Consider the following 14,317-nt stretch of genomic DNA (forward strand, 5'->3'; position numbering starts at 1 on the left):
TGGCAATTTTTTTNTCAATTTTTAATGTAAAAGAAGTTTAAGTTTTATGTACAAACTTACGCCTTGAAACAACTTCAACGGTGGGACTGGAAGTGGTGATTGTTTCATTTAAATCGGACGTCTGAAATGATAAAAAGTGTTAAAACAAAATAATATAACAGTTTAACCTAAGAAATGTATATATTTTACATATATTGTATAGAATTACACAAGAAAAAAAATGTAATAAAAAAGTTTGTTACCCAAACTTTATTTTATTAAAACATACCAAAGAAAAAAGTCTTTGGCCTAAACATACAAATTCCTATTTTCACCTGGTTTATGTTGCTCTTAACGGGGGCTGCGTTCTGCAAAGAGGTATATGCATCAGATGTTAGTTCTTTCCACTCAATTTTCTTGTTTCCTTGTACACATCTTTCCTCTTTTAACTGGGAAGGTGTAACCACCGCAGTTTTATTTTTTTCATCAACGTCAACAGCTGACCGTGACTCCCTTTCTCTTTGTTTTGCAGTTTGCCTTTCCGCACGTGCTTGTTTTTTCCTCTGTCTGTCTGATTTCCAATCTGAACCAGTTAATTCCACTTTTGGTGAACTCGTTTCAACCGGTTCCAGGGACGTACTACTCCTTGGTGTGGTAACAGGGGAATTCAGTTTGCTAGTTGTTTCAGGAATTTGGTAGGACTTTGGGTTTGAATCAACGTACTTAAGACGGATATCTCCTTTGTATCTTGCGCCATCATTTTCCTCATCACTTAGCTGGGAAGATGAAACGATTATTTTCATCAGGAAGAATTAATTTATGAATGTATATCTATATTAACAAGTTAGACAGTGGTAGCTTTGGTGAAATATGCATTAAAATGATGATATACAACTGTCAATTATTATTTAAGCAGATCTACAAAAAATGAAATGAAATTTTGATGGTCTAGCAGTTGAAAGCTTTAATTTTAACATTTATAAAACTTTTAACTTTTAACTACCCCCGAATTTTTGACATGAAAAATTTTGAAACAAAAATGTGATTTAATAATTAGGTATCACAAAAAGATTTTACAGAAATATTGTTTGGAAAACTTAATTTAACAAACAACTTGAATTTAATTTTTACCTGATGTGTTCCATGTTTAGGTTGGTGAGATTCAATTATATCGGGTGGAGGGGCGGGTGATAGCTTTGGTTCTTGTTGTTCCTGTTATTTATTTATTTATTTATTTACATTATAAAGGATTACAAATACAAAACTGTAAGAGAAACAGATCAGTTGTTATTTATGTAGAACAGTATTTCTAAATCTCTTCATTTGTGAGTTTTTGTACAATAGGATATATATACGCTGAAATTTTATATTTATAAATATTTTGTTGGTAATTTTTTTATATTTATAATTTTTCTTGATAAGATAAAAAAGTTAATCATTATCATTAATTTTTTGATCAAACCATAATCTACAGAGCTGTACATGTTGAAAATCCTTTATTTTGCATTTAAAAAAAATATTTTGATGTAGCTATATACATATGTTATTTAGTTAGTTAAACAAAAATAGCTGTTTCATTTTTAATTGGTTTATAAGCAGAGGCAGTCAAACCAAAAATGTTGGGGGAACAAATTTATATTAATACTTTTCTATTTTAATAAATTTGTACTTTTAAGTTTTTCATATTTTATTTTTTGAATAAATCCATGGTAAAACAAAACAAAATCTAGATGTCATTTGTTTTTCAGCTTGTTTTGTACTTAATTACACGTATGTAGTAGGGTGGGGGAAGATGGGACACCTTTTCATTCTATTTTCTTGCCCAATTTGGTAGTAAAGAAAAAACATTCAAAAAATTATAAATCCATATCCTCACGACTTCAATAAACCATCGCTAATTGTTTAAAATCTGGTCAGGATATTTGGATATGCTGTGCCAAAAATGTCCCATCTTACCCCACCCTACTATATAAGAATTCCCTTACCTCATAATATGCCACAGGTTGTTCAGGAACATTTGATTTGATATTACATATTAAGGGAGACGGCTCTTTATTTTTTTCATTGTTTGGATTAAAGTTGGTTATCTTCCTTCTTTGTTGAGAACCACGACGAACCTATGTAGAAATAAAATGTGGTTGTATTAAAAAACATTTTTCTTATAAAGTAATCAGTTTCTGTAATAAAAATAACTATTGGATGTAGATTATACCAGATAATGTCATTTTTATTGCTCTACAGTAAACGTGAGAAAATTACTTCAAGTATCACTTATATGCCAAATTCCAACTAAATTCCCTATTTTTCTTATGACACATAAACCTAGCATATATCTGCAACATGTGAATCAGTTTGGTCCACTGCTAAACTAGGCTTATGAAATCTTTTAAACTTACTTCTAGTTTAACTGCAGCACCAGATTCCAAACTCTTTAATCTATCATCTAATGACCGGCGTCCGCATAATTTGTTTTGTTGCTTTCGAACATAAGTCTCCCTAATAAATGTAAAAATATATCCTATTGGTATGCAATTATAAAATGCAAGGTAAAGTAGCCAGAGGCTGTGAAAAGAAGGTTGAATAATACTATAACATTTGTTTTTGTTTATTATTAAATAGGTTGTCAAAAAAAGTCCTGTTTTTTTCAAGACATATTGAAGAGTTTTACAAAAGTCCAGACTTTGCCCACCCTACTATATCTTAGATTTTATGAGACAAAATCAAACTGTGTGAAATAGTTTATTTAACTAAGATGCTGGATTGGTGATTTAAACTTGCAAACTACAAAACTTTGGCAGTTTTAATTTGATTTAGCGGGCATTCAAAATGAGCATCTTATTTTAATACTTTTTTTAGTCATTGAAAAAATGCTGTATTCTTTGACACTGAAAAGGGTTGGGTAAAACGACACTAGCCGCCTGGGGATAAGACGTTTTTTTTTAAATCTCTTTTTACAGGTACACAATTGATTGGCAAAAAAATGTTACACAATTATTCGGCAGTATTCTCATGGTCCAATAAAGTGCGCGGCAAAGCAGTTACTGTTGTTTATTACAAGCTTATAGGCATTTTTAGGATGCAATATTTACCAATTGATGTTCTATCGACAAGCAAAGGTATAAATGGGTAAAATTATTCTATAATTCATTTAGTATAGTAGGGTGAGAAAGGGATAGGACACCGTTTTATTCTATTTTCTTGTCCCATTTGAAAGTACACCAAGAACATTCAAAGAATTTTAGATTCGATCCTCACGACTTCCATAGACCGTTGTTAATTGTTTAAAACACGATCAGAATACTTGGGTATAATGAGCTAAAGATGTCCCATCTTCTCCCACCCTACTATATAACAAGTTAATTAAAAAAAGCCACATACCTGTACCCTACATAGGATCCTGTTTTATCACTTTTTCTGTAATTATTCGCAACTGGACTTAGTGGAGAATAATTCGAAGATGCATACTGTTCTCCTAAAAAAAACATTTTTTAAACTAAGTAAAAACTTTTAAAAAAAACAGGCCTTGAAAATTGAAACCTATAGGGGGTAGAAGCAAAAGCTGCTAAAAAATTACACTAAAGTATAAAGTGTCAAGGTCTACGGGCATTTCTAACTTGGTAAATAATTCATGTACCAAATTGTAAAGAAAGGGTTTAGTATTACAAACTTAATGGGAGCAGGTTTTATGCTATATAATATATATCACTAATTCAGTATTGTTTGGGCATTCTCTGTATGAAAAAATTCACAGCCAAACAAGCTGTCTTGTACTCTTGTATATAATTTACAAACTTTTACTAGACCTATTATCAAGGATACTTAAAATGCTTAAAAAAAATTTTTGGAAAAAATAAATTGATTAAATAGTTACTTACTGTTTGAATGACTGGGTGATGTTGTGGTCACGAAAGTTGGAGAGTTACTTGTCACTGACCTACACTTGATTACAGATACACTAGTTGTAGTTGAAGTGGTTGTTGGAGTGGGTGAACTTGCAACTGGTTTTATATAACTAGGCAAGTAACTCATGTCACAATTGTTTATATAGCAATGGGAAAAATGGTTGCTTAGTTCAGTGTCAGTTTCAGTAGCTGTATCACTGTCAGAGTCATCTATATCATCAGCGTACTGTAAATGGTCCAAGTCTGGTGAAAAACAACCCACAGATTGGGAATACTTCTGTGGAGGCTTAGCTTGGTTGTGGTATGAATGCTGCCACTGGATACCAGGCGTCAAGTTTGAAGATTTATTCTGTCTAGAGTAAGAAGACTCTACAGAATTGTAAGAAGACACACCAGTGTTATAAGCTGAATCGTCAGGGTATGTGTTGTTGCTGTTGTTTTCACTACCAGAATAGCACCAATGTGTTTGAAGCCCTATGGCCTTGTATTGTCCTGCTCTTGTGCACCTTTCATCATAACCTGGTTCCAGATAATTATTTTGTTTGTTTCTTTCGTCTATTTGATCATATGGATATGAATGTGCCTGTTGAAATAAATGCAGGAAATTAATAATTATGCAAAACAAGAAAATAAAAAACCTTTCTATTCTACAAGATCACACCTTGGGAACTGGGATTTAGGTCGGAATTACTTTTAAATAAACACTTTTACTAATGTAGAAATAACAGCTTTTACTAATGTGGAGATAACAGCTTTTACTAATGTAAAAATAACAGCTTAAAAAGAAAAAACAAAAAACTAACACTTCTTAGGCAAAGCTGATAAACATTGCTAAGTTACTATATTACACTGGTTGTGCACAAACTTCTGGCGTTATTATAACTTGCTTTGGCGCTTAATTGGCACATGACCATTAATGCCCACATACATAAAATATTTAGTTTGTTGTTTCCAAACAAGCTACTCAATTCCAGCACTCGTCGAGCTACGACCTAAATTCGCGCGCTTTACTGCTGTATTAATTCGTTCATGCCGACGATATCGCATTATCTCAGCATGGTAAACAATGAAACTATTTTATATAAGCGTTAGCTTTACGGAAAATATTTTTATCGAGTAATATAGTTAAAGCACAGTACCTAAATTAACGCTTAAACTTATGGCATGTACTATTAAATTAGCGTGTAATTACGAAATTATCCGCATGATACATCATTGTAATAAATTATAAATTGCAAATAAGTGTGTAAAAACTAAGTGTCAAAATCAGGCTGTAAAATTTTGATTATTGGTTTGAGTGTCGGCGCCTCTCTATTATCAGGCCAACGGTTAAATCGATATGTTTATATAAAGAACTGCGATGGTTTAAATTCGTTACTGAAAAGAAAATACTCGCAGCGGTGATTTAAATTCGGCCGAAAAAAAGCTGCGGTTACAAAAATTGCGGTTGTGTTGAGATTTAATATGTTACGGTTTTTAAATATCAGAGATAGGACTTTTAGCGTGGCGCTATTCATTTTTTCCGAAAAATGCTGCGACAAAGGTTATGTATTAGAAATAAACTTTAGCCTTTTCCAAATGTGGCAATTATTAGTAACTCCCTCTACATGCCCTAATCTAAACGTAGATATAATAGGTTGGGGTAAATTGGAACACCTTTTCATTCTACTTCCTTGTCCCATTTGGCGGTAAACAAAAAAACACTCAAAAAATTATGAAACTGTGTCCTCGCGAATCACGATTCCCATGGACCGCTGTTAATTGTTTAAAACACGATCAGGATATTTGGATAATATGTGCTAATGCTGTCCCATCTTACCTAATTACGGCACAAGTGAGCGGGGTCACATACCACACCCCGCACACACACGTGCATACAAAGCATGGATCGTGACATAGTAAAAAAAATCGCAACACACGCTAATGCTAAGTAATAGGACAGGTGGAAAACTACTCAACTGTAAAAGGGTGATTACTTTTGCACTCTGCAAATGGTAATAATTTATACAGTATTGTATAATGCGAATTGGCGTTTAACTATTCTACTGCGCGAATTATTTATTCGCGTGTGATTTTTTGGCACTTGTATAGGAATAATGAAGCATTATGAAATTTTGCTATAATACCAGCGTTTGTTTTACTGGGTAAGCTAACAAAATAACCCGCCCGGATATATACTCCTTTTGTGCAGCGTTAAATTTAATTTCTGAATTCGCGATTTTAAACTTATGTTCATTGATCAATTGCGCAGTAAAATTGTTGGGTTTATTACAGCCAGCTTTTTTAAATTTCACAGCAATATATCATGCTTTACTTATAACTAAACAAACAATTCCGTCAGAGAAAGTTTCAGGTATTTGTTTACGCACAACTAACAGCAAGGCATTGAGCCGAGACAAACTCACATACAATATTACTAACGATGAAACGATTAACTAAATCTGCCATTTCTGCAACGAACTTATCAATATCAAACAAACGATTTTATAAATCTGTGTATTTTACCTTATAAAGAAACAGATGTTAAAAGGTACATATATTTAAATACAGACACAGTAACGTATCCAGGTGTGCTATTACAATTCTTTAACCACTTCGTGTCAAAACGTAATTTCCATAAATTTGTATAAAGTAACGTTTTACTAAATTTAAGTGCGAAAATTGCTTTAAATTATGATAGTACACGCTACACGGTGTATTGTACACCGATTTATGGCGGAAATCTTTAAGTCTACACAGCGGAAACTTCACCACGAATTTCGCTACTTTCTCGTGGGACTCTGGGTATTTCGCAGACTTTGCTATTTTAAAAATGTTGATTCGTTCTCTCTAACCACTAAGCTAATAGCGGGGTTCGAAAATATTTATCAATTACGAACCAGAAGATACACAGATTCAGACTGCATACTCAGTTAAATCATTACACATAGCATAGTTTATATATGCAATTTAAATGCAAGTAATCACAATACGCATGCATTGGAAATGGCAGCTGCAACGAAACTATGCAAGCATACCGAACCGCTCCCAAGGGTCTTAACGAAAATAAAATGGTAAAGGAATTTGCAACGGGATACAGTGGCATTGTGTGTGTGTGTGGCGGCCACAAACACGTCCTGTTCCGTGCAAATTTTGTAGCACAGTTCGATTTATTTTAAAAGCAACGTAAGAATTCAAATTGTGGCGATTTGCTTTGTAAACAATGTTTCGTAACTTTGTAACGATTTGTTTTGCTTCGTGTGGCGACACGTCAACTAAATGGAATGCGACTTGATAACAGATTGAAACTAACATAATTCATACATACGCTTGCTACCAAACTTTAACATTGTAGATATCGTCAGCACCCAAACTAAATCCCATTCACGTTTAGCACAAAATATATAAATATCCTGGATTCCTGGTCGTGTTTTAAGCAATTAACAACGGTGTATAAAAGTCATGAGGACAAGGTTTTATAATTCCTTGAATGTTCTTTGTTTACTACCAAAATGTACGAGAAAATAGAATGAAAAGGTGTCCCATCTTCCCATCCTACTATAATTTTGTAAATATTCTTTGTTTACTGCCAAATACGGGCGATAATAAAAAAAATGGACCATCTGAATTCTAAAACATGAACCATCTTACCTACTACATAACTATGCCAATATTTTATCGAGTGTTGAAAAGTTATACAATATGTGTACGTGCTATCAGACCAAAAGTAATTAACGACACACAGAGACTGTGTGGTCGCTCGTCCCTAACCGCACGACGGAAAATCGATACATAACAGAATATTAAGTGGTTTAAAAGCACGGTAAAATACAATGTAAAACAATGTTAAAACGAGTGTAACTGAAATAGAAACCTTTTAAAAACAGGGCAGTATGGTTAATAAACTATAATGCGCTTATTTTAATTGCTACGCTAATCAAACAGAAATACAGACACATTAAAATGTAAAGAATACTATACTAGACGATTAAATGTCCTATTTATGTACTCAAGCATTTATCTGAACTTCTCTCGTATTTTAAGTTAAAATGGGAGTTCTTCACTTGTCTGTACACAGACGTGAAACATCCGACATTATAAAATATTTAAAAGATCGTATTTCCTTTGCCGGCCTCGCGGTTCTCTCTAAAACATTTTACTGCGAATCTTGTTTTGTTCTTGTTGTATTTCGCACAGCAATACCATGTGGCAGGCGTAACGTTACTCGGTGCTTCTCGGCCTTTTAGGCACGAGCAAATATTTAGAAAGCGCAGAATTTGACACAATTTCCGAAGTATTTTACACAATGTGTTGCGGGGATACAATAAAATATACTTTCTCTGCAATAACAGGTAGAATGCTCTCTGAACCTTCATAAAATGTAACCCAACAAAATCAAACGAAAACCCACATTTTGGGTCGCCATCTATAGTTACGGAAGAAAGATATTAGTCATTTGTCCAACATGACGTCACCGCCTACGCTCCAAAGGTTTAAATGTAGCAACAGTGCCATATCACCGCAATAAAGCGTTTCCCGTCTCGTGTAAAGAGAACGGGAAGACAACATTTTGTAAGCATTTTTTTAAAGAATTGCTTAAATTCTGAAATATTTACTTAAGTTTTTTTTTGGACTGTCTGGACGATTATTTGACAAAAAGCATATTACATTACGATATAATGGAATACTAGTTACCACTACGTGCATACATACAGATTACAACGCGGTTTTGTTTGTCGTAACGACTTAAGCATTATATGCAACGTTGTAAGTTTACACTGTCAATTATGCTTACAAAGGACGACGACCAAAATACTCAGTGACCACTGAGGGACAAAAGCAAACAACATGTTACACATAATCATTTACAACTGCTAAGTTACACTTTTGTCTATTGTCATAGCCATAGGGCACGCAGCGCATCCTCTCTAAAGAAATTCCTCTAAGCTATCAATTACGGAGGTGTAACGCTTCGAAAGAATTTCGTTACAAAAAAACGCTTTAGCCTGATAAGAGTGTTTTGTCGACCAAAAACAACAGCATTAAATCTCCTCGCTTTATTAGCTGTGATTTTATACAAAACGCCGGGTGTTCTCATTAATTCCATACGATTTATCTTATTATACAAAACAAAAGCTTTACTACTAGTTTCAAACCGTTCCTACTATTACAAATGCTGTTATTCTTAGTCGCACTGTACAAAACCTCTCCTAAACCCATCATACAATATTTATATGTCGCACTACTCACGAGCTAGTTAAGTACGGACGTTGACGGCTACGTACGAACTGTGGACACCACCTTTTACTCGAGCAAATTTTACAGCCAGCCAACCGAGAAAAGCGTTGGAGCGCGACTACGAGTGAAGAACTGCTAAGCATTTGTCAGCATCAAACAAATAGCAAGTATGTGACTCGCGAGTGATTTAAAGCGACTGGACAACAACGAAAAAGTGCTTCTGTTAACGTTAAACATATTGTTGAAATTTGTGAATCTTGAATCGTATACTTTACCTTACAAAACTTTACCTTGAGTTTCTATACAGTTTTAAACTTCTGGTTATATTTATTTTACATAGCTTTATGAACGTAATAAACAGATCAAACAGTAGTTAATATCTGCTGGTAATATTGGTATATTTTTTTTTTTTACAAAACACAGCTTCGATCAAAACGATTTTGTAAAAAAACAACAAAGTTACACACAGACATAAAACATAAGTGATATATATATAAATTAGATAATAGATAGACATAGACGGAAACCTATCCTATGCATATTATCTTTAACACAAATATATTTTAGTCTGTCTGCTCTACATGTTAAATCTATCCAACTGGGCTAAAAGTAAAAACACATAAATATGTGATATTGGTAACATTCTAAACAACGTATGGTTATGATAATGACATAACTACAACTAGCAATTATAATACTACTAATCTAGGATATATATTATGCATAACAAAATACCTTAACACAGTTTGTTGGTGTGTAACACTAATACTATTACTGCTAATTTATTTTCTGCATAAGTTAATACAAAATACAGCACAGTACATATTGACAAATGTATATTGCAATACCTTGCTCTTTCACCAAAATAAAGTGAAAAACATCTTGTTCAGTATTGTAAATGCCATCTGAATTATTTCCTTAAACATGCAATCAGAACACTACACAAGTTTAATTGCTGTAACCTGATATCCTGAAGCAACTATAAATAAATCTATATCTTAGGAAATATAAGTTTGATATCTAACCATATAATGTTCAATTGCTTGAAAACAAGATGTGCCCTGGCCTACAATGTTTCTATGTGCTGTAACTTAATCTACATATGTCCTTATTAAATGTCAGTATTACTGAACACACAATCAATAGTCAATACTTAGAGAGGGGAACCTGCTTCACACAACAGCGCATACAATAAACCAATATTACAATAGCTGCAAGAGATAATGAAAATGGATAACTCTGTATTCTTATTTGTCTTAGTAGTTATTACTGTTGGGTACTAAAACATAATATGGTAGTGTTGGAGTGAGATGGGATACCATCATGACTACAACACTCCTATAGAGTGGTGAGAATATGGTTATACATATAAATCTGTAAATATTCATTGTTTGCTACCAAAATGAGATCAAGAAAAGAGAATAAAATTATGTCTTATTTTACCCCACTCGACTATAGAGTTAGAACTAAACATATGTTTGCTACCAAATGTGACGAGAAGAGATTGAAAATATGTTCCATCTTACCCCACCCTACAAAAGAGGAACTAACCTGTGACCACAGACACAGGACAATAGGAAAATGTTTGTAACATTTTAATAAAGGACAATTGAATTCAATACGTCACAAAAACCTCTTGATATTAATCTCGTGTTACCAATTCGAAATAATCAAACCACTCACGGAACATTACTAAATTACATTATCTTTATAGTTACATACAACGAGAAAACAGACTATAATAAATTATTGTGGAGGAAAAATAATTGAGCTCTGTTTAAAAAGAAAGTTTTTAGGTGCACAAAATGCAAATATTAAGCAAACAAAAAAGGTATTATAAAGTTCAAACAATCACAACTAATGTTAATATATTATATACATATCTCATGTACATTTTGACATTTTGTACAATCACATATTTATCATCAAATAATAATATATATTTATATATATATATATATACTTAATGCAGAGCATAAATTCTAAAAAATATAAGAGAGATTTTAATTTCATTGCCATTTTTTAATAGTAAACAATCATATAACTTTATTTCAAAAATAAACCTTATAAATATAAATAGAAGCTCAAAACCGGCATTATTATTACCATAAGCAATATGATATGCTTCTATGTTTAACTTGTAAGTGAAACACAAATAGAAGGCTTCAATGCTTGTTTGTACAAGCTACATAATTGATAATCATTAATCACACAAACTATAGTAACCTTGTTGTTCAAACAATAAAGGTCAATTACAATTAAATTTGAATTTATAATTTAATTGCCCTTGTATTTAATACAGCAGGAACAACACACAAATGTAATTATTTCAAACACTATATAATTGTATTGTAACCATTTAACAAAGTTTAACAATGACATAGCAAGTAGGAAGTAGCATACACAGTTTTCACTCACTAACAAAAACAGTAAATAATATAAACTGTTTCTGCTACACATGTTTAATTGGAAATCTACAAATACTCAAAATTTGACAAATTAGAACATTTATTTTTCTAGAATAGAATTTTTATTAATAATAGTAAGCAATAGCGCAACCAAGGAGTTGGCAGGACACCCTTGGTTTAAAAATAATAATAATGGAATTAGAACCCACCCTACCCCTCTTTTTTTTTTCTTGCTATGCCACTGAAAGTATACCTGTATCAATTTTGCTGAATGATTGAAATTTCACTAACAGTGTTGAATTTCAATTAACACGCTATATATACATAATTTAATACGTAATACCCTAACATAGCATTTTTTATTTTGTGAAAATATTTACAAATTATGTTTTAAAAAAAACATTCATATATATATAATATAGCACAAAAAAGAAAAACTATTCTGCGAAATCAAAGTTGTTATTTTTGTGGCGCAATTTATAAAAAAGTTGTTATCGTTATGCCACATTACAACATTTAAGCTGGCTTCAGCATTTTATGCCTCAGCTTAGGAGAAATACCTTGGAAGCTGTCTACGCAATATAACATGTAAACAACTCAACTAAGAACGACATAACATTTTTTACACTACAGATTCACTTATTTGGACATACTTGCTTAGATTGAGTATTTTTTAATTAGAACATTGGGCTTAGTCTTACCTTAATCATCTAAATACTTGCTAATTAAAAAATGAACTTAGTCCAACCTTATTAAAATGTAAAGCCTTGTACAGATTACTCTTATGTCCCAGTTGTAAAACTAAAGGGCTTACTAATGGTCCCACATGGAGTATATATTAATATTTGATCTGCACTGATAATACAGATAGACAAATATATCTGGTATCAGATTTCATGTTATGAAGCAACATATTGATAAAATATCCAATTTCGGTGAAAAAATTGTTCTAAATATACCCAAAAGATTGAAAACTGACGTCAGACTTACATGCATTTAACTATGTGGTTAAAAACCCTTGTTTACAAGCTTACATTTGTTCGCAGGAAAACATAATATTTGGAACTAAATATTATAGCCAGGTTTGCAGCATATATATATATAAACATAATACATCGTGTGGTTTAGATTATAAAGTCTAAATATACATCTACACAACAAAGCATATTTAGATAGAAATTCTAAATAAATAAATTGTTTGATCATACAAAACATTATGGAATAGTCTTATTCTGATATAAAAAATCTCAATACTATTAGATGTTACATCTCTACACCAGTTTGTACTTAAATATTACAAACCAAAACGATTCAGGCAAAAGCATGCTGGGTAAAGTTACGAGCAATAAACTTATAACACGAAATAAAACTTGACATATCAAGCACGTAACATAACACAGATATTTACCATTTCAAACACGTTGAAGCACCACCAAAATTTGAATTATTTCTTCACAAATCCATTCTTTTAACGTTTTACCGATGTAATTTTAAAGAATATTAAACTTTCGTTTCATAAGCAGTGCCTACTTTCAACCAACGTATACAACGCAAGTATATTTAGTTACCACGGATATCTATTCGAATATATTAGGTAGCTACATTTCATCAGACCGTCCAAGTACATTTTTCCAATGCATTCTCTCGCAAGCGTTTTTCTTTGCTTCTCTCTTTTATTATCAACATGCAAATACCGTTTTACTGTATTGAACATGCTGGATTTAAATTTATAAAGACAAAAAGTGAATGTTTAGTAGCGCCATTTAGCGTTCGCGTGTTGGTTTACATATATAGTAGGAAGGGGGTAGATGGAACACCGTTTCATGCTATTTTTTTGGACTCATTTCGTAGTAAATAAAGAACGTTTAAAGAAATATAAAACCGTAACCTCATAACTCCTATAGACCGTTGCTAGTTGTTTAAAATACGATCAGGATATTTGTATAATACGTCATCCCCCCCAACCCTACTATAATTATCTTGCCACTTTAATTTATAATTTTAGATTTTTACTTAGTGTGGTTAAAAATGAGTTCCCTGCCACAATTGCAACAGCACTTCAAACAAAACAGTAAATCAAAGGAATATTCTGCTCATAGTTCTAAAGTACATTCTGTAGCTTGGAATAAAGATGGGAGAAAACTAGCATCTGGTTCTTATGATCAAACAGCCGCTGTTTTTATCCTCGATCGAGATAAATTGGTAAGACCGATGCTCCAGACTGCAGAGTATGGCAGGTGCCTGCGCGATTTTTTACAGACTTTTGGTGATGCACACCACAATTTGTCCCACGCAAGCCAATTAATTAAACAAGGAAAAAATTACCTATTAAATTAAGTAAGATTTCCTAGCGTGGCTTGAAAATTTACATGCTTTGCACGCATATTTTTAATGATAGCACGCGCAAAATAACTGTCCTGCGCGCGCGAGATCTCGTCAGGAACTGCCATACTTGGCAGACTGGCTGACGCTCAATTCATTTTCATGTTGATTGTTTATTGGTTCGCTATGAAATGTAAACTTTTGCTGAATTGTTATGACTTAGAATGTGCATCATGGGCATACCCTTTTTGAATTGGTAATGAAATCCGGGGTGTCATTGGTAAAATTCCTGATTAATATGGCGAATTCAATATCTTTAGATTTGTTTCTTTGTCTAGGCAAAAAAACTCATTTATGCCTAAAATTGGAGTGACATATGAAATAAAAACAAATTAACATATGAAGTCATCCTTGTTTCATAAGTTTGGGTGACATGGCACTCAATCATTACCCCTATGCTGTGTGGGGTAATACTGCTGCTGGTGACTT

General features: G+C 32.6%; 2 protein-coding genes across 7 annotated transcripts in view; one reads left to right on the plus strand and one right to left on the minus strand.

The window, feature by feature from the left end:
• LOC100182068 (rho GTPase-activating protein 21) overlaps nucleotides 1-14,317 on the minus strand; it is a 43,790-nt gene that overhangs the window by 28,879 nt on the left and 594 nt on the right. For 4 of the 6 annotated variants that reach the window (XM_026834735.1, XM_026834734.1, XM_026834738.1 and 1 more), the window contains exons 2-8: nucleotides 3,855-4,464; nucleotides 3,358-3,451; nucleotides 2,376-2,475; nucleotides 1,965-2,096; nucleotides 1,111-1,191; nucleotides 315-755; nucleotides 61-121 (exon numbers count right to left, since the gene is read on the minus strand). In XM_026834735.1, coding sequence (XP_026690536.1) covers nucleotides 61-121; nucleotides 315-755; nucleotides 1,111-1,191; nucleotides 1,965-2,096; nucleotides 2,376-2,475; nucleotides 3,358-3,451; nucleotides 3,855-4,464 — 1,519 coding nt within the window. Of the gene's footprint in view, nucleotides 1-60; nucleotides 122-314; nucleotides 756-1,110; nucleotides 1,192-1,964; nucleotides 2,097-2,375; nucleotides 2,476-3,357; nucleotides 3,452-3,854; nucleotides 4,465-12,914; nucleotides 13,055-14,317 lie in introns of those variants that run through there. The other 2 variants (XM_026834736.1, XM_026834737.1) reach the window with 2 other exon arrangements.
• The window catches only part of LOC100176365 (THO complex subunit 3-like), a 4,179-nt gene continuing 3,219 nt past the window's right edge, over nucleotides 13,358-14,317 (plus strand). The window contains exon 1 of the mRNA XM_026834751.1: nucleotides 13,358-13,708. Within this exon, the coding sequence (XP_026690552.1) occupies nucleotides 13,535-13,708 (174 nt within the window). The 5' untranslated portion in view covers nucleotides 13,358-13,534. The remainder of the gene's footprint in view (nucleotides 13,709-14,317) is intronic.

This window comes from Ciona intestinalis, chromosome 5, assembly GCF_000224145.3.
Source record: "Ciona intestinalis chromosome 5, KH, whole genome shotgun sequence".
Taxonomy (NCBI): Eukaryota; Metazoa; Chordata; class Ascidiacea; order Phlebobranchia; family Cionidae; genus Ciona; species Ciona intestinalis.